This window comes from Podarcis muralis, chromosome Z (assembly GCF_964188315.1).
Source record: "Podarcis muralis chromosome Z, rPodMur119.hap1.1, whole genome shotgun sequence".
NCBI lineage: Eukaryota > Metazoa > Chordata > Lepidosauria > Squamata > Lacertidae > Podarcis > Podarcis muralis.
The window spans coordinates 17,023,272-17,048,479 of NC_135673.1; the positions used below are offsets into that span (position 1 = coordinate 17,023,272).

At 48.5% G+C, this 25,208-nt stretch overlaps 1 protein-coding gene and 1 long non-coding RNA gene across 6 annotated transcripts; one reads left to right on the plus strand and one right to left on the minus strand.

Moving 5' to 3' along the window:
- On the minus strand, positions 1-10,532 carry ASB6 (ankyrin repeat and SOCS box containing 6). Of its 5 annotated transcripts, XM_028715276.2 has the most exons (8): positions 10,379-10,480; positions 9,952-10,028; positions 6,141-6,314; positions 5,382-5,563; positions 3,493-3,599; positions 2,236-2,344; positions 1,988-2,074; positions 1-1,138 (listed from the first exon to the last, which is right to left on the minus strand). In XM_028715276.2, the coding sequence occupies exons 3-8, from the start codon at positions 6,269-6,271 to the stop codon at positions 459-461; spliced, it is 1,296 nt and encodes a 431-aa protein (XP_028571109.1). In that variant the 5' UTR covers positions 6,272-6,314; positions 9,952-10,028; positions 10,379-10,480; the 3' UTR covers positions 1-458. The 5 variants fall into 5 exon arrangements, with proteins under 5 accessions (XP_028571109.1, XP_028571107.1, XP_028571110.1 ...); XM_028715274.2 differs by lacking the exon at positions 9,952-10,028 and having other exon boundaries at positions 10,379-10,532; XM_028715277.2 differs by lacking the exon at positions 9,952-10,028 and having other exon boundaries at positions 10,322-10,472.
- Positions 10,533-11,078: 546 nt separating this feature from the next.
- On the plus strand, positions 11,079-13,111 carry LOC114589147 (uncharacterized). Its single transcript, XR_013391299.1, has 3 exons — positions 11,079-11,532; positions 12,723-12,831; positions 12,996-13,111. It is a non-coding gene; the product is annotated as an uncharacterized LOC114589147 (long non-coding RNA).
- Positions 13,112-25,208: the final 12,097 nt, after the last annotated feature.

Sequence of the window (25,208 nt, forward strand, 5' to 3'; positions counted from 1 at the left end):
TTTTGCTGGTGCAGAACACATGTTTAATGACCCAGAGGAATGGACGCTTCGCTCCCTGTTAGAAGCCAGGTTGCTCAGAACAGCTGTTTAGAAAAGTCGCGAGGTAATATCGTTCCAGATAAATGGAGGCCTCCAGCCTTCTGCAGACACTGAGCAGAATTCAGTTTAGTCATGACTCAGGTCCAGAAAATGGACTTGTCCCTCCTTCAGAACAATCAGCAGTTGAGCTGCAGATTTAGAAACATCCAAGTGTTATGCATTCGTCCATTGCAGGGCAAAAGGCCAGTCCACGTGTGTGAATGAGTAATGGTGCAATAACACCCTGTGCGGCAATCCCGCAAATGTCATCGTGTGCGTGACCAACACCCGTGTCCACAATTGACTGGTGTGTGTGGCTTGAAGGCCTCAGGCTGGAAACACCCCCTTGGCAGATCAGTTTTCTTGGTCCACCCTTGAAGTCAGACGGCCGCCTCCGCAGAGCTGCTCGGGTCTATAAGGAGATATTTTTTCAACAAGTTGGGAAGTGGGAGGGCCTTGACTTTTTCATCGATGGGCCAGGGTCTGAGATGCTGCCGCAGGGAAACCCGGCACATCTGCTTCAAGGTAGGAGGGGAGTGTTCCAGCTGCTTCAGGCTGGTGAAGAGGTCTGAGATCCTCTTCCTATGGAACCCGCTGAGGTGGCTGAGGTTGATCTCAAAGTTGATGGGCAGCTTGATGGTCTGGGAGCTTGAGGCCATGAGCTCCAGCACCGTCTCGGCCTTCTGAAAGAGGTCGACGGAGAAGGCGTCGTCCTCTGACCCGCTCAAGTGGGAGCACAGCTGCTCGAAGATAATACTGAAGCCCGACCAACAGGAGGGCCCATGGAGGGTGCAGTTGTATGACGCCCCAAACTCCAGGAGGAAGCGCAGGAGGGGAAAGTGGAGCCGGAAGTTCTTCAGGCACAGGTGGGTGAGGGACTCATAGGTTGGGCACGCACTAGGGTTGGCCCCATGGGTCATCAGCAGCTGAGTGACCTGGAAGCAGAAGCTCTTGATGGTCCGGACCTCCTCTTCGTCACCTCCCACTGTCTCTCCAAGGAGGAAGATGATGTAGGAGAAGACGCTGTCACCATCTTTTGTTGTGGCCTTCACATTGGCTCCTGATGGGCGGGAACAATAAAGAAACAGACAGTTTAATTTTTTCCCCCAGTGACTCTTGGCATCACCACCACCATTTTCCTATTTTCCCCAATCAATTTTTACTAAAAGTATTCAACAAAATACAATAAAAGCCAAACTAAGGAAGAGAAAGAGAAAATAAATAAAAGGCCGTCTATCACAAATATATCTTAACCCCTATTTAAAGTAATACCAAAGACATTTAATAACATGTTTAGAATAGTGCTGGAAGTACAGTGGTACCTCTGGTTATGAACTTAATTCGTTCTGGAGGTCAGTTCTTAAACCTGAAACTGCTCTTAACCTGAAGCACCACTTTAGCTAATGGGGCCTTCTGCTGCCGCTGCGCTGCTGCTGCACGATTTCTGTTCTCATCCTGAAGCAAAGTTCTTAACCCAAGGTACTATTTCTGGGTTAGCAGAGTCTGTAACCTGAAGCATCTGTAACCTGGGGTACCACTGTATTTGAAGTTGAGAATATATTGCGGCAATGCATGATTATTTGTATTTCTTTCAATAAACCTAAAATAAAGAATAATGTTCTTCAATACATATACCGGTATATCTTGTTTGCCTAAGTAATCCATTATCTATATAGATCATGTATCTTGTAACAATAAATTTTGATTACTCAGTGCTTGCACTTTTATCATTCCAGCCCACCCAGGCAGGTCGTTTTAGGGAGAATGCCGTGTGCTGGCAAGAGGGGGCCAGCCTTGATCCCTGGTTCACATTCCTGCTCTGAGACCACTGATAGTTTTGCACTGCATCTGGACCCCTAGAAAAGGAAGCAGCAGGGCTTGGTGGGGCGGGCGGGTGGAGGAAGCTCACCTCCTTCCAACAAAAGGCGAATGTTTTCCGTATTGTGGATCTGAACCCCATCACTGCTGGCTAGAGCATGCAGCAGAGCGGTCTTTCCTGTGGAAGGAGGGAAAAAGAACATAAGAATGTGAGAGGAGCCTGTATGGTGTCTATCAAGCCCAGCCTCCTGTTCTCGAATGACCAACCAAATGCCCACAAGCAGGAGCCAAGGAGGAGAAGGGGGAAAGGCCAAGCCCAGGAGGATGGAGGCAACTGACCATGTTTATCAACTGCATTGACATCGGCTCCAAGTTCCAAAAGTCGCTTTAGGCAAGGGAGGCGTTCTGGCTCTTCGCTAGCCAGATCTAGGGGGCTGCTTTCATGAACCTAAGGAGGAATGGGATAGAGGAAACATAACTGGCTGCTTTTATTGATGCCTTTACTGCAGCAGTGATGAATTTATCCTAGTTTGAGGGCTGCTTTCCCTCTTCTGCAGAAAGCAGCTGGCACAGTGAATATGAATTTCCCCTCTATGTATAAGGTCAGCTGGTTTCTACATGCACTCGGACACCTGTGTCCTTCAACCGGGCGAGCAAGTGACGTGAGCAGAGTTGAAGGATTTGTTTCCATCCAGGCAACACTCAAGGACGAAATCTGGGACCCTGGACCCTGCCTTGACCCCTGCTTTCTTGACTAACTATATCTTATCTCTTCCTATTTTTCATACAAGTTCCTTTCTCTAGAAAGGGGAGGGGGAGAAAGTCAACTCACAGCCTTGTGGCAACTTTTGAAAGCTAACTTTTTAAAAGAGCATAAGGTTTTAAACCCTACATGCCCATTGCATCCTATGAACAGAGAAGCAAAATTTGGGATGGGGATTTTGGCTCAGGATCCCACTCCATCCCTAGCCTGCAATGTTGCTATCAATCTCCTTCTCCCTTTGTTAGTGCACCTGCTCCTTTCACTATACAGGTGGTGGACATTTTGTTTGGGGGGTTGTGTTTCTGACCCCTGTACGCGTTGGCAGAGCCCCAGCCCCGTTTTCGGGCCTCTTCTGGGTCGGCAGTGACGAGCGTGATCATGTGCCAATCAGACATGCGTAAAATGGTCGCTGCTTGTATGGTTCCTGTCAGACACCAAAGATGTGCCTCTTTACTCTGCCCTGACACTCAAGATGCAAGAATAAAGTGGGTCCTAAACAGATGCAATCGTAATTGATCTCAAACCAATTTTTTTAATGCTTGCATTTTAAATGGCTTGCGATCAGGCCACTGAGAAGCCAAATCCATGATAAGAATAATTGCCAGCATGGTGTACTGGTCAGCATGCTGCGCTAGGAGCTGGGAGTGACCAGGGTTCAAATCCCCACTCGGCCATGAAGCTAACTGGGTGTAACCTTCGGCCAGTCACTGCGTCTCTTAGTCTGATCTACCTCACAGAGTTGAGAGAACCATCTGCACCACTCTGAGTACCTCGTGTGTGTGTAAGGTTTGACATAAATGTTAATAATGGAAATAAAAATGGCAGCAGCTTACCCTGTCTCTCCGGTTGATGTCTGCGCCTTCCTGCACCAACAGCTCTACCATGTCCGGCTTGTTCCGCATCACGGCAATGTGCAAAGATGTATAATAAGTGATTGGATCTTTTGAAAACACAGAAACACACATTTATTTATTTATTCACCAATTTGGCACAATTTGTTAATTTGTCACACTGAAACATCCTTACCTTTCCTCCAAGGACCTCAAGGTGACCTGGTTCCCATGCCCTCACAACAATCCTACGAGGCAGGCTAGGCTGCAGGTGAGATAGCGACCGGCCCAACTGTCGCTCAAGGGACCTTCACGTGGTTGCATGGGAAACTGGAACTCTGGTTTTCTAGTTCCACAGCTCTTATCCACTGTGCCTGACTGCCTCTCCTAGCAGGCTAACTGGCTGTTGGTTTTTAGGAAACACTGAGCCCTTGCATGTTCAGGGATGTTGTTCTGATTTTCAAGGAGCTTAAGGTGGGGTTCTCTCCCTTCCCTGTTCCATCTTCACAACCACCCTGCGAGGTACGCTTAGGCTGAGAAACAATGACACTGGCCCCAAGGGTTGCATCCAGAGAGCTTCCTGTGGCTGTGTGCATGATTTGAACCCTGGTCTCCCAGGTCTTGTAGTCTGACATCCTAACCCTTGCATCACCCTGCTGCATTGCCTAATAAAGACTCCTGATCATTGGTCCTTTGGATATGGGGACTGTCTGCCCACACAACAAGGCTGTTGTCAGCACTGGGGGAAGAGAAAGATGCTTACCGGTGTTCACGTCAGGCCCGTAATACGGGAGCCAGCAGGCCAGGAAACATCCCCCTACCCATTTCCTCCTCATGGCTCCCAGCAGTCAAAGGCCCTCCTTCCTGGCCCAACTGTCTAACCGGCCTTGCTGGGAGGCGGTCATGTTGTTAGAGAGACAGCCTATGAAGGAACCTCTGTGTGACATCACACACCCATGGGCACCTGAGCCCACAGCGGCCAGCGCTTTAGAACACTGAAGCTCATGGGGAGGAGCTTAGGAGACAAGGGGTGGAGCTTGGGGAAAATGAAGGCGGAATCTGATGGCAGAGAGGTGAACCTAGCGGTACCTGACAGTAGAAAAGAGCGACTTAGGGAGGTGGAGCCTAATGGACATCTGGGGTGCAACTACTACTGAATTGAAAAATTATACCCCACTTTTGGCTTCCTCATCTGGGTCTCAAAATGGATTATCAGGCCAGGTGAAGAAGAAGAGTTTGGATTTGATATCCCGCTTTATCACTACCTGAAGGAGTCTCAAAGCGGCTAACAATCTCCTTTCCCTTCCTCCCCCACAACAAACACTCTGTGAGGTGAGCAAGGCTGAGAGACTTCAGAAAAGTGTGACTGGCCCAAGGTCACCCAGCAGCTGCATGCGGAAGAGCGGAGACGCAAATCTGGTTCACCAGATTACGAGTCCACCACTCTTAACCACTACACCACACTGGTGGAATAGCTTTTTTTGCCTTTAATACAGGCAACGACCTATTTGCGTGCGGGTTGCGTTCTGGATCATCACTCGCATAAGCCCCTCAGCCCCACCCTGCCTTCCCCCCACTCTGCCCTGTTGAGGTTCTGAAAACGTCCCACACACGTGCATGGCCACACGTTCTTGGAACGCATGCAGAAACAGGGGTCGCCTGCATTGAATTAAAATGATGTCACATAAAACGGGGCGTTGCAATTCCCAGCAAAAACAAAGAACCAAAACAGGTCGCTCCTAACCAGAAAGGAAACATTGGGGGGGGGGAAGGGGGGGAATCATGAAAAAAATGTATATAAAAATACAGCCTCCATAAATAGCTATCCCAATGATTTCTGTAATTTTAAAATATATGCAAGACCGGAAGCATGAACCAGGTCCCCCTCCAACCTTCAAAGGTGATGTCCGCCCCACCACGCAGGAGGGCTTCTGCGGCTTGGACTACCCCGTACTCCGCCATCTTCAGCAATGAATAGCTCACACCCTCTTGGTAGTAAACGGAGTTGGCGTTCCTCTCCAGCAGGTTGTTAAGGGCCGCAATCCGCCTGTCGTCTTCTACCACAGCGCTGGGGCTTCACAAGAAAACAAGGCAAATAAAACACCACAATGACCATAGGAGGAGGGCAAAGTTCCGCGGTGGTGGTTTGGTAACGATTAAGAGCCAATCAGTAGTCAGCTCAGAGGGAAGAGCTGTGTGCCAATGAGAAGACATGTCCTTCTGGGCCACATTCTGGGGGCCGCATGCCAGCGGTGGGTAGGGCCAGAGTGGGTAGGAGAAACTAATGTGATTTCCTCGCCCCCCTTTACATTAGACCACCAGGTCTATCTAGCTCAGTGCTGTATGCACTGACTGACAGCAGCAACAGCTCTGCAGGGTTTCAGGAAGGGGATATTATAAGTGCCAACTTGGAGATGCCATTAGGGGCTGAACCTGCGCCTTCTATATGCACATAAGGTGCTCTACCCTTAACCATGGCCCTTTCCCTATAAGGTAGGATTCCGTTTGTGCATTTCATGGTATCTATATACCGCTTGATTGTAGAAAACCCTCAAAGATCCTAGTCCTCATAATTCTGAAGAATGGGCTGAATTGAATGAGACCCCAGCTCAGTATTGTCTACACGGAGGGGGAAGCAGCTTCCCAGTTACCTGACCATCATGTCCTGCACCAGAGGATCCATACATTCCAAGATCTCGTCAACTAATGGCTGGTACTCAAAGATGATCCGTCGGAAGCCATGGAGGAAAGGCATTCTGCTCGACTCCCTTCTGTGATTCATTTAGGAAATGGTCTGAGAGCCAATCTAAAGCTGCTTCCTCGGCCTACCAAAAAAAAAAAAAAATTCTTCATAATCATCGCTGTCATTCACAACCATATGTATCCTACAGGGCTTGTTAGCACATCCTTCCCAAAACCCACAGTACAGGTTAACCATCTAAGTAGGATAGCAATGTTTCAACCCTTCTCTTGCTTCTGCTGCTGCTATTAAGTAATTAATAATAATAATAATAATAATAATAATAATAATAATATCCTGCCTTTCCCCCAGATTGTGACTAAAGGTGACCGATACAAATTAAAACACAGATCATATACAGAAAGCTAAAACTTATTTTAAAATAGTAGTTTAATTAAAACTATAATAGAACTTAAACAATATGAGAATGAATCTATGGAAATACAGAAATTGATATAGTAAAAACAGCACAGCACTATTTAAAAGGTCTTTTCCTAAACAAACAAAACCCAATCAGTTCCCGAAGACCGGTTGGAACAGGAAGGTCTTCACCACTGGCGGGAAGGACAGTGAGGAGGGAGCCAGTCTGGCTTCTCCACGGAGGGAGTTCCAAAGTCTGGGAGAAGCCCCTCTCTTGCGCCCCACACCAAGCCTGCCTGTGAGGGTGGCAGGAGCAAGAGAAGGGCCTCCCCTGAATATCTGAGCCAGGGCATGTTCGTATGTGAGAATAGAGTCCTTCAGGTAGCCTGGGTCTAATGGAACACGTGCCCAGCCCTCAATCGTAGTTTCTTTCAGCCCATCCAGAGCATGGAGGGTGAGGCATAAGGCATGTGTGTATGGGGTCAGTGTGTTGCAGCCAGGCGCAATCATTCAAGGAGGGTGTGGCCTGGGGGGAGTCCCAAGGGCCACACAGGGAGGCCTCAAGGGCCAAATCTGTACCCCCACTGCCCCAGGCCTAACATTCCCTACTCCTGCTTTTGAAAAAGCACCATCTTAAAAGTGTGAGAGAGGAATGCTGTGATCTTGGCCGCAAACTGTAAAGGGAACTTGCCTTTTTTCACCTGTCAAAAAAGTAGGACCTGTTTAAGCCAGTTTTAAACCTTTCAGGGTAAATTGCCGTGAGTATAGTGCATTTGAAGGGGAAACTCTAGATGCGGCAGACAGAAAGTCACCAGGTGCAGTTAAGAGAAAGGGAAGCTGTACCAGTTGTGTTTCTGTTTGGTCACACACGCGCAAACAGAGCTAAGAGACCTAGACCAACCCCAGCCTTGTAATTACCAACTCTGACTACTTACCTAAGGTAAGGACTGGATGACACCTTTGCCAGGTAGCAAATGAGCCGCCAATGACTTGTGGTAAACATGGGCCCCTGGGCCAGCTGTACGCCTTTCAGGGCTAGTCATTAGAGGGAACATTTTGCAAGGCTGTCAGAGGTTAAGGAGGCAGCCTTTGCCAGGGTCCATCCTTAAGATGCCATAGCAACAAAACCACTTGATGTCTTGCCAGGTTCCTGCTCTCAGCTTGCTAGGACCAGTAGCTACAGGATGGAACTGGGGCCAGTCCACCCAGGAGTCAGAGACTAGTAGCTCAAGACATGACGTTCCTGCCTTGGGAAGGAGTGATACAGTGGCAAGTGGAAGGTTACCCCCCATCCTTTAAATGCATGCCTTTACGTGGAGTAGCACAGTCATTAAACCCAACAGGTCTAGAGTTTCCTTGCCCCTCCCATCCTAGATAAGAACTCTCCACTGCAACTGCCATTGCCCTGTTGATATAGAATCAGAGCTGTAGGGCCATTCATAACATAAGAATATTCTTCACAACTATGAGCAGGGCAAGCTGCAACAGTTAACTGTGCCTATGATTCTATGAAATTAATCCACAACAAGAGGTGTAATCTAACAGCATTCAAAAGCTAAAGAGACCCTCTCCTTATCAAGAAGGCCACCTGTGACTTTTCTTTCCAGGGGCAGGGTGGGTCTGCATTTCAGATCCACACACCCAAGGAAACTTTTTTTTTAATCGACCACATTTTTTAAAATCTACCATGAGGCAAGTTGCAAGGGCTCAATGCTACTCAATGATCCTACACAATGCCCAAAGAAACTACACCTAGCTCAGTATGGCCAAAACAAGGCATAGCCAACCTTCGGCCCTCCAGATGTTTTGGACTACAATTTCCATCATCCCTGACCACTGGTCATGTTAGCTAGGGATCATAGAAAAGCTATTTGCCACATGGCTCCTGGAACCTGGGTTACAGGCGCAAAAACAGAATGGCTATTCCCCACCCCGAATGCAGCAGCACCTTCTATTATTTTTTGTAGAGAATTTATTTGGTTCTTTTTGCAGTTTGTGGCATTTGGAAGGTTGTAACCAGCCACAGAGGGACGCAGGTGGCGCTGTGGGTTAAACCACAGAGCCTAGGACTTGCCAGTCAGAAGGCCGGTGGTTCGAATCCCCACGACGGGGTGAGCTCCCGTTGCTCGGTCCCTGCTCCTGCCAACCTAGCAGTTCAAAAGCACGTCAAAGTGCAAGTAGATAAATAGGTACCGCTCTGGTGGGAAGGTAAACGGTGTTTCCATGCGCTGCTCTGGTTCGCCAGAAGCGGCTTAGTCATGCTGGCCACATAACCTGGAAGCTGTACGCCGGCTCCCTCGTCCAGTAAAGCGAGATGAGCGCCACAACCCCAGAGTCGGTCACGACTGGACCTAATGGTCAGGGGTCCCTTTACCTTTACCCAGCCACAGCAAAACAGGTAGTACAGAGAGCTCAGTGGGACTTAAGTTTAGGCATGTATAGGACAGTAACACCCAGTGAACATCATGGCTAAGTGGGGATTTGAACCTGGGTTCTCCCCAGTCCTAGTCCTACAGACTCTAACCACTACTACACCACACTGCTCGCACTGGGGTTGAACCCTTTTCTTCCACTTTGCAAAGTCACAGCTTCTGTGATAGGTGCTGCTGCTAGTGAAGGGGCACTGCCTCACTCTAGCCTAGTCCATGTCCACATAACACGATTATTTTCAAAGTTCTGTTGTTTTCATTTCTGCCAAGGAAATCACTTCCCTGTAAATGGTACAGGAGCACTCATGGAAATCTTTTTTAAAAAGACCGTGGGAAAGGTTTAAAGGGAAAGGCTACCCTTCTGACAAAAAAAGGGGGTGTTTCCCCAAGAAAAGGCATTTTACTTCGTTTTTCACTTCCAGTAAAAAAACCAACGACAACTGCAATTAATGCTAACCACCTGGGGTAAAATTTTGAATGGGGCAAACATTCTAATGACCAAGAGCAGGTGTGGGGGACGCTGTTTCCCCTACCCCTGAATGTTGCTCAACTCCAACTCCAACCATTCCTAGCCATGGCCACGACTGCGAGGGCTGACGAACGATTCCCCATCCCGGGACTAATGAGCTATCCAATTTAGCCTGCTTATTTTTCTTGCACTTAGTAAACAAAGCTAAAAAGTTTGAACCTGCCAAGCTAATATTTATTTTCAAGTGCTTTGTCATCGTCACTACATGAATTTATGACATTTCTCTTTTCCCCATAGAAATACGTGAATCCCCTGCGCCCCCCCCCCCCAAGTAAGGGCAAGAAAATTAACGCAGACAAAGTAAGGTTTATACGCAGCAAAATACAAATGATCAAACATAAGTCAGCATCCTGACTGCCACCTGCTTCCAAAACCAGTCGCTACAAACATGGGAACGAGCCCACCTCACAAGGCTGTTAGGAACGATTTCACGGGCAGGGGAGCTTTCTCGAACCAAGCGTCTGAACTAGCTTGAAGTGCTCTGAAAATGGAACCAAATTATTACTACGTTCAGTATGGATAACCAGAGCAGCCTTCTCTCCCCGCCACACACCATGCCGGAAGAATCCCTTTGCGCGTCCGAAACCCCCAGCCTGCAATTCCGACAACCCTAGTTTGCAATTTAATTTTTTAAGAGCCTTACAGTTTAACGATTAGCAAGATTTTTAAATTCTGTATTTTCAAGTAACTTAATAAATAAAGCCTTTTTGCTAAAACCAGTAAAAACAAAACCCCTGTATCAAGGTAGCCCATTAAAACGTTTATTTCAACCACCTTCCTCTCCGCAAATTCCCAACTCCCATCCCGTCCGATTGGTCCCACGTCTCCTACCTGCACGGCGTGCCTCCGGGTTAGCAGGAAGCGGAAGGATGCCGAGCTCTTGAGTTGCACTTTTATACAGTTTGCAGCCAACAGCTGCAGCTCTCTCTCTCTCTCTCTCTTGGTTGCTCGCTCGCTCGCTCTCGCTCTCGCTCTCGCTCTCCCCACAGTTTCATGTATCTTTTCATCTAAGTGCCCTCTGCAGGCTGGAGGTTTTGGTTTAAACCGCTGCCGGATCAAGCGGCCACCAGGGGGCAGATTTCCCCAGCGGAAAAGAAGATACTGTACAGTACAGTGGTACATCGGGTTACAGATGCTTCAGGATACAGACTCCGCTAACCCAGAAGTAGTACCTCGGGTTAAGAACTTTGCTTCAGGATGAGAACTGAAATCGTGCTCCGGCGGCCTGGCAGCAGCAGGAGGCCCCATTAGCTAAAGTGGTGCTTCAGGTTAAGAACAGTTTCAGGTTAAGAACAGACCTCCAGTACAAATTAAGTACTTAACCTGAGGTACCACTGTACATCTATAGGCTAAGTGGAATAATTATTTTTAATCCACTCTTTACAAACATTAAATGCATGCAGGCTTCAGCTCCATGGCTGGAATTGCAGCTGCTTAAGTCTTGCTTGATAGGGATTTATCAGAGCTCCCACCATAAGTTATTTCAGTCTCAGCCTTGCAAATGTGTACCCCACCTTAAGCTCCTTTAAAATCAGAACAACATCCCTGAACATGCAAGGGCTCAGTGTTTCCTAAAAACCAACAGCCAGTTAGCCTGCTAGGAGAGGCAGTCAGGCACAGTGGATGAGAGCTGTGGAACTAGAAAACCAGAGTTCCAGTTTCCCATGCAACCACGTGAAGGTCCCTTGAGCGACAGTTGGGCCGGTCGCTATCTCACCTGCAGCCTAGCCTGCCTCGTAGGATTGTTGTGAGGGCATGGGAACCAGGTCCCCTTGAGGTCCTTGGAGGAAAGGTAAGGATGTTTCAGTGTGACAAATTAACAAATTGTGCCAAATTGGTGAATAAATAAATAAATGTGTGTTTCTGTGTTTCCAAAAGATCCAATCACTTATTATACATCTTTGCACATCGCCGTGATGCAGAACAAGCCGGACATGGTAGAGCTGTTGGTGCAGGAAGGTGCAGACATCAACCGGAGAGACAGGGTAAGCTGCTGCCATTTTTATTTCCATTATTAACATTTATGTCAAACCTTACATACACACACACACACACACGGAACTCAAAGTGGTGCAGATGGTTCTCTCAACTCTGTGATGTAGATCAGACTAAGAGACGCAGTGACTGGCCGAAGGTTACACCCAGTTAGCTTCATGGCCGAGTGGGGATTTGAACCCTGGTCACTCCCAGCTCATAGCGCAGCATGCTGACCAGTACACCATGCTGGCAATTATTCTTATCATGGATTTGGCTTCTCAGTGGCCTGATCGCAAGCCATTTAAAACGCAAGCATTAAAAAAATTGGTTTGAGATCAATTACGATTGCATCTGTTTAGGACCCACTCTATTCTTGCTTCTTGAGTGTCTGGGGAGAGTAAAGAGGCGCATCTTTGGTGTATGACAGGAACCATACAGGCAGCGACCATTTTACGCGTGTCTGATTGGCACATGATCACGCTCGTCACTGCCGACCCAGAAGAGGCCCGAAAACAGGGCTGGGGCTCTGCCAACGCATACAGGGGTCAGAAACACAACCCCCCAAACAAAATGGCCACCACCTGTATAGTGAAAGGAGCAGGTGGACTAACAAAGGGAGAGGGAGATTGATAACAACATTGCAGGCTGGGGGTGGGGAGGAATAGAGAAATAATATGGAACCATTGAGATCCTGATCCAAAATCCCCATCCCAAATTTTGCTTATCTTTTCATAGGATGCAATGTGCATGTAGGGTTTAAAACCTTATGCTCTTTTAAAAAGTTAGCTTTCAAAAGTTGCCACAAGGCTGTGAGTTGACTTTCTCCCCCTCCCCTTTCTAGAGAAAGGAACTTGTATGAAAAATAGGAAGAGATAAGATATAGTTAGTCAAGAAAGCAGGAGTCAAGGCAGGGTCCAGGGTCCCAGATTTCGTCCTTGAGTGTTGCCTGGATGGAAACAAATCCTTCAACTCTGCTCACGTCACTTGCTCGCCCGGTTGAAGGACACAGGTGTCCGAGTGCATGTAGAAACCAGCTGACCTTATACATAGAGGGGAAATTCACATTCACTATGCCAGCTGCTTTCTGCAGAAGAGGGAATGCAGTCCTCAAACTAGGAGAAATGCCATTCATCACTGCTGCAGTAAAGGCATCAATAAAAGCAGCCAGTTATGTTTCCTCTATCCCATTCCTCCTTAGGTTCATGAAAGCAGCCCCCTAGATCTGGCTAGCGAAGAGCCAGAACGCCTCCCTTGCCTAAAGCGACTTTTGGAACTTGGAGCCGATGTCAATGCAGTTGATAAACATGGTCAGTTGCCTCCATCCTCCTGGGCTTGGCCTTTCCCCCTTTTACTCCTTAGCTCCTGCTTGGGAGCATTTAGTTGGTCACTCTTGAGAACAGGAGGCTGGGCTTGATAGGCCCCATACAGGCTCCTCTCACATTCTTATGCTCTTTTTTCCCTCCTTCCCCAGGAAAGACCGCTCTGCTGCATGCTCTAGCCAGCAGTGATGGGGTTCAGATCCACAATACGGAAAACATTCGCCTTTTGTTGGAAGGAGGTGAGCTTCCTCCACCCACCCGCCCGCCCCACCAAGCCCTGCTGCTTCCTTTTCCAGGGGTCCAGATCCAGTGCAAAACTATCAGTGGTCTCAGAGCAGGAATGTGAACCAGGGATCAAGGCTGGCACCCTCTTGCCAGCACACGGCATTCTCCCTAAAACGACCTGCCTGGGTGGGCTGGAATGATAAAAGTGCAAGCACTGATTAATCCAAATTTATTGTTACAAGATACATGATCTATATAGATTACTTAGGCAAACAAGATACAGTGGTACCTCTGGTTACGTACTTAATTTGTTCCGGAGGTCCGTTCTTAACCTGAAACTGTTCTTAACTTGAAGCAACCCTATAGCTAATGTGGCCTCCCGCTGCTGCCGCGCTGCCGGAGCACGATTTCTGTTCTCATCCTGAAGCAAAGTTGTTAACCGAGGTATTATTTCTGGGTTAGTGGAATCTGTAACCTGAAGCATATGTAACCTGAAGTGTATGTAACCCAAGGTACCACTGTATACCGGTATTTGTATTTAAGAACACTATTCTTTATTTTAGGTTAATTGAAAGAAATACGAATAATCATGCATTGCCACAATATATTCTCAACTTCAAATACAGTGGTACCTCAGATTACAGATGCTTCAGGTTACAGACTCCTCTAACCCAGAAATGGTACCTCGGGTTAACAACTTTGCTTCAGGATGAGAACAGAAATTGTGCAGCAGCTGCGCAGTGGCAGCAGGAGGCCCCATTAGCTAAAATGGTGCTTCAGGTTAAGAGCAGTTTCAGGTTAAGAACGGACCTCCAGAACGAATTAAGTTCTTAACTCGAGGTACTACTGTACATCTATAGACTCAGTTGAACTGGAATAATTATTTTTAATCCGCTCTTTACAAACATTAAATGCATGCAGGCTTTAGCTCCATGGCTGGAGTTGCCACTGCTTAAGTCTTGCTTGATAGGGTTTTATCAGAGCTCCCGCCGCAAGTTATTTCAATGCCAGCCTTGCAAATCTGTAACACTAAAGTTGAATGGTGTCTTGGGGCACCTGCAGAGTGCTTTTTGTGGTCTGGGAAAGGGTTATGCCTCAGCTGCATGGACATGGCTCAGGAGTCTCCGTGTAGGGCTGGGAAGGATTCCCTGTCTGAAACCCTGGGAAGCTGCTGCCTGTCAGTGTCAACAATGCTGAGCTTAGATAGAGTGATTTAATTCAATCCTTAGTGGAGACTAGACATTTGCTTTATTTATTGGCGGGATGTAGCTTAGTGGGTAGAGCATCTACTTTGCTTGCAGAAGGTTCCAGTTTCAATTTCCAACCTTAAAGGCTGAGACAGACCCCTTGTCTGCAACTCTGGAGAACAGCTGTCAGTCTGTGTAGGCCATGGGTAGGCAAACTAAGGCCTGGGGGCTGGATCTGGCCCAATCGCCTTCTAAATTCAGCCTGCAGACGGTCCGGGAATCAGCATGAGTAGAATGTGTCCTTTTATTTAAAATGCATCTCTGGGTTATTTGTGGGGCATAGGAATTCGTTCTCTTTTTTCTTTTCCAAAATATAGTCCGTCCCCCCACAAGGTCTGAGGGAGAATGGACCGGCCCCCTGCTGAAGAAGTTTGCTGACCCCTGTAGGCAGTATTGAGCTAGATGGGCCAGCAGACTGCCTTGGTGCAAGACAGTTTCTTTGGTTCTCATTTATTCAAAACCATGAGAACTAGAATCGTGTGTGTGTTACTGGCTGCCAGGGTATCTCCAGGGTAGGTCTAAGAGTACCCTCTGGGAGGATGTCTAAAAATCTCTAAGGAAGGAGAGTCTGCTGGCTTCCAGGGAGTGTGTCCTAAATCTTTCCCTCTCTGCCTGGAAGTGAACCTGTTGGTTTAGATCTGACCCTCTGGAAAAGCAGAAATCAAATCTGCTTCATCATCTATGTGACAGACTTTATAATACTTGTAAATAATAATAATAATAATAATCCGCCCATCTGGCTGGATTTCCCCAGCCACTCTGCGCGGCTTCCAACAGAACACTAAAATACAACAACCTATTAAACATTAAAAGCTTCCCTAAACAGGGCTGCCTTCAGATGTCTTCTAAAAGTTTGGTTCAGTCATACTTCAGGTTGAAGATGCTTCGAGTTGAGCGCGTTTGATTTGCGCTCCTCGGCAACCCGGAAGTAACGGCGCTCAAAATGACGTCACGCGCATGCGCAGAAGCGGCGCAAAGCGGCGCGCGTGTGCGCGCGTGCAGACACACCATCACTAGTTATGTTTACTTCTAGATACAAACGGGGCTCCGAAACAGATCCCGTTCGTATCTAGAGGTACCACTGTAGTTGTTTTTCTCTTTGACATGTGGTGGAAGGGCTACCTGATTGTCTTGGGTTCCTCTACTTTGAGCAGGGCCAGGATTGGTGTTATATGCTCAAAGCGTCTTGTCCTGGTGAGCAACTCAGCCACTGAGTTCTGTACCAGTGGAAGTTTCCAAACCATCTTCAAAGTTGCAGTAATCTAACCTAGAGGTTACCAGAGCATAGGCAGCAGATGTTAGGCTATCCCTGTCCAGTTAGAGGCACAGGTGAGTCACCAGTCAAAACTGATGGAAGGCACTCCTATCTAGGGAACTGCCCACTAAGAGTGCCTCCGTCTTATCGGGATTGAGTTTGCTGGCTCTCATCCAATCCATTATCGAGGCAAGATAACTATGTATACGTTTAGTATTGCAGTTCTGTTTTTCAGTTGCATTATTGTGTATTTTTTATTTATGTTATTAATTGCCAACAGCTATAAAATTCTTATCAAATATTAGAAGGGTCTGTTGTCTGCAATAAAGCCATGATAATACATCCACATTGCTGCTGCCTTCTGCCTTGGGGTTAGTTTTATGGGGCCGGAGGAAATAGGTCGAGGGGCTTCTGAGTAATTTGAACCCATACCCCTAAGGCTGCTCAGAGAGGCAAACAGAACTTCAGGAAGGCATCAATCACACCCCAACTGCATTTCCCAGCCTCCCCCACAGCCCCATATTTATCTTTCTACTACATTCCTGACAACCGGATAGCTTTTCAGAGAAGTTTACTTAAGGCCTGGTCAGAAAAGTGCTGAGGGCAACATGGCAGGGCCTTTGCGCTCTCTCTCTCTGCTGAATGCAAAGAAAGTGAACTGTGAGGGAGCCACATTTAGAGAATGGCCATAGCTCAGTGGCAGAGCATCTGCTTTGTGTGCAGAAGGTCGTAGGTTTAGTCCCCAGTGGCATCTCCAGGTAGGGTTAGGAATATCCCCTGCCTGAAACCCTGGAGAGCTGCGGCCAGTCGGAGTGGACAACGCTGAACTAGATGGACCAATAGTCTGGCTCATTATATGGGACTTTCCAGTGTTCCTGTTTAATTCAGCCCTGTATTCAGAATGATGAATAATCTTGCTTTCTGTTTAGCGGAAGGGTCTTGGCTCTGTGGCCAGGCATCTACATTGTGGTCAGAAGGTCCCAGGCTCAACCACCAATGGCATCTCCAGGTAGGGCTAGGGAAGACTTCTGTATGAAACAGTGGAAAGCCACTGCCAGTCGGTGTAGACAGTACTGAACAAGATGGAAGAACGTTGCCTCAGGAGAGGGAGGAAAATTCTCAGGGATGATTCACACCCTGGCCGGCACTTTCTTGATCTCCTGCCCTCAGACAGAAGATATAGACTCATGATTAGTCGCACCAACAGGGTAAAGAACAGCTTCTATCCGTGGGCTGTTAGGCTGCTGAATGAAAAGATAACAACAGGGCAACTGACTTTTGAGTTTGGTGTGTGCGCCTCAGTAAACGAGGGGAAATAAGACTAAGAGAACTGAATGGGAGGTGCTCAAGTAATCTAACTGTATACAAGTTGTACAAGTGACAATAAAGTATTTCAATTTCAATTATTTAATTCAGTCTCTTCTTCAGAACTATGAGGGCTAGTATCTTACTTTTTAGGAGAAGAGTAATCTCAATGGCAGTACACATGTTTTGCATGCAGAAGGTCTTAGGTTAAATCCCTGGCGTCTCCAGGTGGGGTTTAAGAGCCTGTTGGATCAGGCCAATGGCCTATCTAGTCCATCATCCTGTTCTCACAGTGGCCAACCAGATGCCCCAAAGGGAAGCCCACGAGCAGGACCTGAGCACAAGAGCCCTCTTCCCTCCTGTAGGTTCCAGCAACTGGTATCCAGAAACATTACTGCCACTGACCATGGAGGCAGAATGTTAAGTTGTGGGTAAACATATCAGATGACACAGCGATTCTTCAAACAGCTCTTGTTTATTCACAGGCCAGAACAGAACTGAACTGAAGGATTCAGTCAGCCTGCTTATATAGAGCTCCAGTACAGCGTAACTGTAACAACTTTCTAAAACTATCCAATCACTGAACGTCACTTTTGATCCCTTATTTGCATAACTATCTACAGTATCCCCCTGCTGGCCCAGGGTGAGAACTTCAGTACATAACACAGAACATGACCACTGTGCCTAGTAGCCTCCTCTATGAATTTCTTCAATCCTCTTCTAAAGCTGCTCAAGCTGATGCCCATCACTGCATCCCAACATCCCTTGCCTGAAACCCCAGAGAGCTTCTGCCAGTCAGTGCAGGCAGCACTGAGCTAGATAGACCTAATGCTCTGACTATGTTCTCCCTAGCTTCTTCCCCTTGATGCGTGGACAGATTTAGGATCCCAGAAGAGGTGGGCTTGATCCTCCACAGCCTGGCCACTTAAGCTGATTCACCAACAGTGGGGTAGTTGAAGTTGGGGGTGGAGTGGGAAAGAAAAACAACACCAGCAACAGTGGGGCTAGTTGCTGGAGGGGCAGGGGCTGCATTTGGCCCTCAGACCAGAGGTTCCCTCCTGGTAAAGGGCCGATAATTTAGGTGCTCCTCTGTGGCATCAAATGGGGATTCAGACACTGCATTTAACTGCAGGGTGAGCGAAACAGCCAGAAAATAAATGGGGCCATGTAGAAGAATTTGAGCCTATTTCATTCACAGGTATATTTTTGAAAAGCCATTTCTGCACAGCTGTTAGAAAGATACAAGAGGCCTGTCATCCCTCTGGCTTTTCCACAGGCCCATTCAGGGGGAAAATTTGTTGGACCTATTCTCTACTGCTCAGACTTAGGCTGTTAAGAGCACAGGAGCCCTGCCAGGAAGAGAGCTGGCAGCAACACTGACTAATAGAGTAGGAGTCTCACTGGCTTCGCCTTTTTCTTTCCATCACAGACTTGGAATTTCCAGGCACTCCTATGTTTTGGACAGTGAAGCCAAGGGAGGGAACTTGATTGCCTCTTATTTCGTTTGCTCCCTTTCTGCAATCAAACGGGTTGGTTTTATTCTTTAGACTCAGGAAAATTCCCAGTGGGCAAGAGGGCAGAAATGGAAGAGTTCTGAGTGATTCAGCATTATTCTGAAAATGCTGTTGTGAAATCTTTCCTTCCGTGTCCAAGGCAAGAGGAAAAGAGAAGGACCAATAGCTCAGTGGTTAGAGCATTTCCTTCCTTCCTTTGGGTTTAATCCCCAATGGCATCGCCAGGTAGCAGAGCCGTTCTTAAGGGTTGGTGAAACCGGACCCTGCAGGGGGCACAGGGCCACCACCACAACCCGCAAAAATGACCTGTCCTATCAGACTATATGAGTGGCAATGTGCCACTGCTGTTGCAGCTTCTCAATATTCCAGCACACATCAGCACAAAGGTGTGCATTTTTTTGGGTCTTTCCTCCTCGCCTTGCCCTCACACTGGATGCTTTAAGTACTTAATAATAATAATAATATAATAAAAATTTATTTATATCCCCAGCCAAAGCCAGGCTCAGAGCGGCTAACAACAGTAAAAAAATACCCTTAAAGGTAAAGGGACCCCTGACCGTTAAGTCCAGTTGCGGATGACTCTGGGGTTGTGGCGCTCATCTCGTTTTACTGGCTGAGGGAGCTGGTGTTTGTCCGCAGACAGCTTCTGGGTTGTGTGGCCAGCATGACTAAGCCACTTCTGATGAACCAGAGCAGCACACAGAAATGCCATTTACCTTTCTGCTGGAGTGGTACCTATTTATCTACTTGCACTTGGACATGCTTTCGAACTGCTAGGTTGGCAGGAGCTGGGACTGAGCAACGGGAACTCACCCCGTCGCGGGGATTTGAACTACTGACCTTCTGATCGGCAAGCCTTAGGCTCAGTGGTTTAGACCACAGCGCCACCCGTGTCCCACCTTCAAGTACTTAAGTCATGTAAAATGTAGGAATTTCTAATGCTGCTATTGTAGTAAATCAGTTTTTTTTGGGGGGGGGGGCGCGAGACAGTTCCTTGCCAAGGGTAAAAGGAAGCCAGGATACACCTGTGCCAGGTAGAGCCAGGAAAGATTCCTTATTTGAAATCCTGAAGAGCAGCTGCCAGTCAGTGTTGATAACATTGAACTAGAGGGACCAAATGATCTCGCCCAGTATAAGGCAGCTTCTTGTTTATGCCATCGCTTTATTTAGAGACATGAGGACTGGAACCTTAATTTATTTGGGAGAAAGAGCCATAGCCAGTTGCTGGGAATCACAAATGGGGAGGGTATTTCTGTAGCATTTGGGTCGTGCTTGGGGGCTTCCCATAGGGCATTGTGAGAAAGTTCCATTGACTCTAATAGATTGACACGCGAGTAAGCATGCTCCAATTCTTGCACTGCATTATTCTGCGTTTGATTTCACACTGCATGCCATCTTTTCTATCAGGGATGAGAATTGGGGGTTATACCAAAGAAGTGATGTGTAGGGATTCTTGTATGTTTTTAAGGGAGAGGGATTCAGCTAGATAGGGTTGGCTCGATATAGATGTTCCAGAATGGACAGGAAAGGTATACAGCTTTATTCCGGTATAACATTCTCGCAAACAAGTAGCGCAGGAGAGGATCAGAATTTTCCTCTTCTTCCCTTTTTTCCACAACGAACAGGATGACCTCACAAACTGAAGTAACAGCAATGGAATGAAATTCAACAGTCCAATGTGAAAGGTCAGGCGTTTAAGGGCCAGCAATGAAAGCATTTTTATTAACGGCTGGGGACTCAGCGTATGGGAAACGGGGGAGGGGGGGCCGATCATCAGGAAGATTGCAGCTGATCCCAGGAAGACATGTGAACTTCCTGCCAAGAAGGCAAATGCAATTGTTGGATGCAGTCAGTGGTGGGGGTACTCAGAGAGACAGGGAGGTGTTGAGAGAATCAGAACATGCCATAGTGGCCTAATCTCCGTCCCAGAGAGTGTTCTAGTATGAATTTGTGTAAGCCAGCTCATACTCTCCAACATTTCTCCAATGAAAATAGGGACGTTCTATTCCAGGCACGTCCAACTCCCAAGAGACTGTGATGTACTCCCATTATAAAAATACTGGCTGTGATCTACCCATTGTTATTGACAGGCAAAATTGTTGAGCTCTTTTGGGGGGGAGCCAAAGCTTTTTCTGGGGGCGGGGGAGAGAGATCTACCGTGATCTACCACAGATGTCCAGTGATCTACCGGCAGTTCATGATCTACCTGTTGGACATGCCCGTATTCAATAGTAGTAGTAGTAGTAGTAGTAGTAGTAGTAGTAGTAGTAGTAGTAGTAGTTTTATTTATACCCTGTCCATTTGACTTGGTTGCCTCAGCCACTCTGGGCAGCTTCCTGCATACATAAAAGCATAATACAGTAGACGCTCGGGTTGCGAACGTGATCCATGCGGGATGCATGTTCGCAACCTGCAGTGGCACGTCTGCGCATGCGCGGGTTGCGATTTGGTGCTTCTGCAGATGCACAAAGCACGATTTAGCGCTTAACCCATTCCGGCACTTCTGGGTTTCGGCGGGTCTGTATCCCGAAAAAACGCAACCTGAATCATCTGTAACCCGAGGTATGACTGTAAAACATTAAACATTAAACAACTTCCCTATACAGGGCTGTCCTCAGATGTCTTCTAAAGGTTGTATATGTTATGTACTGAAGTTCTCACCCTGGGCCAGCAGGGGGATACTGTAGATAGTTTTCACTCAGGTCCACGTCAGTTATTTTAGGCGGGAAACCCTGGGTTGTTGTTGCTACAATGTTGACAGCCGGCTGCCTATAAAAGCAGGCCGGCTGAGCTATTTGCTGTTCAGTTCTGTCCAGCTTACAAATAAAGAGCTGCTCTGGAGAAATCGCTGTGTCGTCTGCTATGTTCGCCCACAACTTAACACTGGCGACGAAGGTGGGATCGATGGACATCAGAGCACAGCCAGATGCAGCCACCCTCTGAGCAGAGCTGAATCACTGAGCTGAATCACTGAGCGAAATCACCCAACAGAACCAATTCAGAGCTGACTGTTCTGGCTAGAGCACGGTGTTCCATCCATCGCCCTTTACGCCGGCATCGGAATCATGGCTTCACTTGTGCCTCTACCGCTGTTTGCGCCAGCCTCTGAATCATGGGACTCCTACCTTGCTCGGTTCGACTGCTACCTCCAAGCCAACGAGCTGACGCAAGTATCACAGGAGCGTAAGCGGGGCCTATTCCTCAGCCTCTGTGGGCCTGAGGTGTTTGAGACGGCCCGAGCGTTGGTTGCGCCTGAAGCAGTCCAGGCAACACCGTGGGACACGATCCAAGAGAAGCTCTGCAACCACTACGCACCAAAGCCGTCCAAGATTGCTGCCCGCCATGCGTTCTACCACCGGAACCAGGCAGAGGGGGAGTCAATCAACAACTACACCACCGCCCTGCGACAGGCTACAATGCACTGCGAGTTCCGAGACTTAGACGATGCCCTGATGGATCGAATCGTCTGCGGGGTCCGGGACATCCATCTGCAACGGCGTCTCCTCGCCAAGCCAGACCTCACGCTACAGAAAGCCATTGAGGAGGCTGTGGCCTCAGAAGCTGCTGAACGCTCCGCCCAGGAGATCCGCAAGTCCAGCAGCCCGCGTCTTGCTAGGAAGCCAGTTCCAGTGCATCATGAAGAGGCCAGCAGTGATGAGGCAGCCTCCAGTGAAGACGATGACGTGCACCAGACAAAGCGGGAGCGCAGGAAGTTCCAACAAAAGTCCAAGGGCCAACCGGAATGTGCCGGCTGCAGAGGCAACCATTCCCGTGCCAAGTGTCAATTCAGAGACGCCATCTGTAGGAAGTGTTCCAGAAGGGGCCACATCGCTAAGGTCTGCCGATCGGCTCCGTCTGACACCCCCCCTTCACCGACTCGCAAGTCCAAGTCTTCACTCCAGTCTGCCAAGGAAAGCTGTTTTTCTCTCACCAACTGCCGCTGCCCGTCTGGAACCACGATTCGCCAAACCGACTCGCCTACGCGACGCAAGCTGAACGTCACGGTGCTCATTGAAGGAGCTCCATGTGACATGGAGATCGACACCGGGTCTGCCCTGTCCATCGTGTCTTGGAGCACCATCAAAAGACTGGTACCCAGAGTGTCCAAAAGGCAACTCGACTCTCACCGCGTACACCTGAGAGACTACCAGGGAAACGACATTCCCGTGGTAGGCGTTGGCCGGTTCCGGATCGCCTTCAAGGATTTTTCGGGTCTGCTCCAACTGGTGGTGGTAGAAGGTCAGCGGCCAAGCCTCCTAGGGCTAGACTGGTTTGATGCCCTCGGCCTGGAAGTCACCGGCATCAACTGCATCTCTAACACAGAGACTGAGGGTCTGGTCAAAGACTTTGCCGAGGTTTTTGACGGTACTTTGGGGCAATATACAGGTACGCCCATCTCCTTTAGCCTTGATCCACAAGTCGCCCCCATCAAGCTAAAGCCACGCCGGGTTCCCTTTGCTCTCAAGGCTAAGGTGGATGAACAACTGGACAAGCTGATTGCCCAAGGAGTTTTGGAGCCGGTTGACCATGCCAAGTGGGAAACCCCCATCGTCACGCCTGTCAAGCCAGACGGGTCGGTGAGAATCTGCGCTGACTACAAGTGCACGATCAACAAGGCACTTCAGCAGCACGCTTATCCGGTTCCTGTTGTCCAACACCTGCTGCATTCCCTGGGTGAGGGTAAGGTCTTCACTAAGCTGGACCTTGCCCAAGCCTATCAACAACTGCCCATCGATGATGCCACTGCTGAAGCCCAGACGATTGTCACCCACCGAGGGGCATTCTGTTGCCGCCGGTTGCAGTTCGGGGTGAGTGTGGCTCCTGGCATCTTCCAAAGCCTTATGGAGCGTCTCCTGCAAGGGCTTCCGGGCGTGGTACCATATTTTGATGACGTCTTGGTGTTCGCAGACTCACACCAGCAGCTGTTCAAGTGCCTTCGTGCCGTGCTGACCAGGTTCCAAGAGGCCGGGCTCAAGGTAAAGAGGGAGAAGTGCCAGATCGCCGTTCCACAGGTAGAGTTCCTGGGCTATCTTATCGACGCCTCCGGCCTTCACCCAACCACATCCAAGATCCGCGCTATCCAGCAGGCCCCCATCCCAAAGAACAAGACGGAGTTGCAGGCGTTCCTGGGGCTGCTGAACTTTTATAACATGTTCCTGCCCCACAAAGCCACGGTGGCTGAGCCTCTTCACTGACTCCTCAGCACAAAGACGCCTTGGTCCTGGGGTCATCGGGAGACAGCGGCCTTCAACGCGGTCAAGGCTCTCCTTTCATTGGACAGTGTGCTGGTACAGTACAGTGAAGCCAGGCCGCTGGTCCTTGCCTGTGACGCCTCATCTTTTGGCATCAGGTCTTTGCCCGGAACTATGTGGGGGACATTCCTTGGGTGCCAGCCACAGTAGTGGGAGTCACTGGACCTCGCTCGTACCAGGTGGCACTCGAAGACGGGTGCTTGTGGCGCCGGCACATAGACTAGATTAGGCGCAGGGTTGGGGACTTGGACACTACCGTGGTGCCCCCAACTGTGCTTGTGGCTCCAGAAGAGATACTTACAGATGGCGAGGCTCCACTTACACCTCCCTCGCAAACTGCCAGCGTGGAGCCGAACCAAGCCGCTTCAGAGGGTCTGCCAGACTTACCACAGACTCAGACCACTCCACTTGCAGAGGCTCCACCCACAGCAGCGGATCCAGGGGATTTGGTTTCAACGCCACCTAGGGTCGCACCACAGCCTCAGCAAGAATTGTGTGCCCCCCCCCCCCAGACTTGGCTACCAGTCCCCGGCGGTCTGGCAGAGTTTCCAAGCACCCAACTTATTTAAAGGACTATGTTGTTGGACATGTATCACTGTTGGTCTAAGTATGGGAAATTTAACCGATATGCTTTTGTGCCTAATTGAACCATTACGTGTAGTGCTGTATATAAGGAAACCATTACGATTGTAACTAACGCCTTATCTCGGTGGGGAGGGGTGTTATGTACTGAAGTTCTCACCCTGGGCCAGCAGGGGGATACTGTAGATAGTTTTCACTCCATGTCAGTTATTTTAGGCGGGAAACCCTGGGTTGTTGTTGCTACAATGTTGACAGCCGGCTGCCTATAAAGGCAGGCCGGCTGAGCTGTTTGCTGTTCAGTTCTGTCCAGCTTACAAATAAAGAGCTGCTCTGGAGATATCACTGTGTCGTCTGCTATGTTTGCCCACAACTTAACAGTATAGTTACTTATCTCCTTGGCTCGGGGGGTTACATAATTCCATACCCTCCAGCATTTCTCAGATGAAAATAGAGACGTCCTAAGGAAAAGCAGGACATTTCCGGATCAAAGCAGAAACTGTATAGTTTCTGTAAATCCACAACTGTCTCTGGAAAATTGGGACAATTGGCAGCTGTGGGGCCTCCCCTGTCTCTGGTGTCATGGTGGAGCCATTTGGGTGCTAAGATGCAGGATGAGAGCTAGGCTGAAAGAAAATTAGGGGAAGCAATGGCTAGATGGGCTTTCTTCATGATAATACCTAGGGTGGTCGCTGGGGTACAATGAGTCTTGGTGGACTTGGTAGGGTGAAAGCAAGACCAACAGTCGGTGGTGCAGACCCTCCAAGTGCCCCTATTTTCCAGGGATGTCCCTGATTTAGAGAAGCCTTCCTGGTTTCTGATTTGATCCCAAAATGTCCCAGTTTTCCTTAGGATGTCCCTATTTTCACTGGAGAAATGTTGGAGGGCATGGAGTTATCCAACCTCTGAGCCATCTGAAGGCAATCCTGCATAGGGGAGTCTCCCCCCCCCCCAATGTTTAATGTTTTGTTATGTCTTTATATACAGT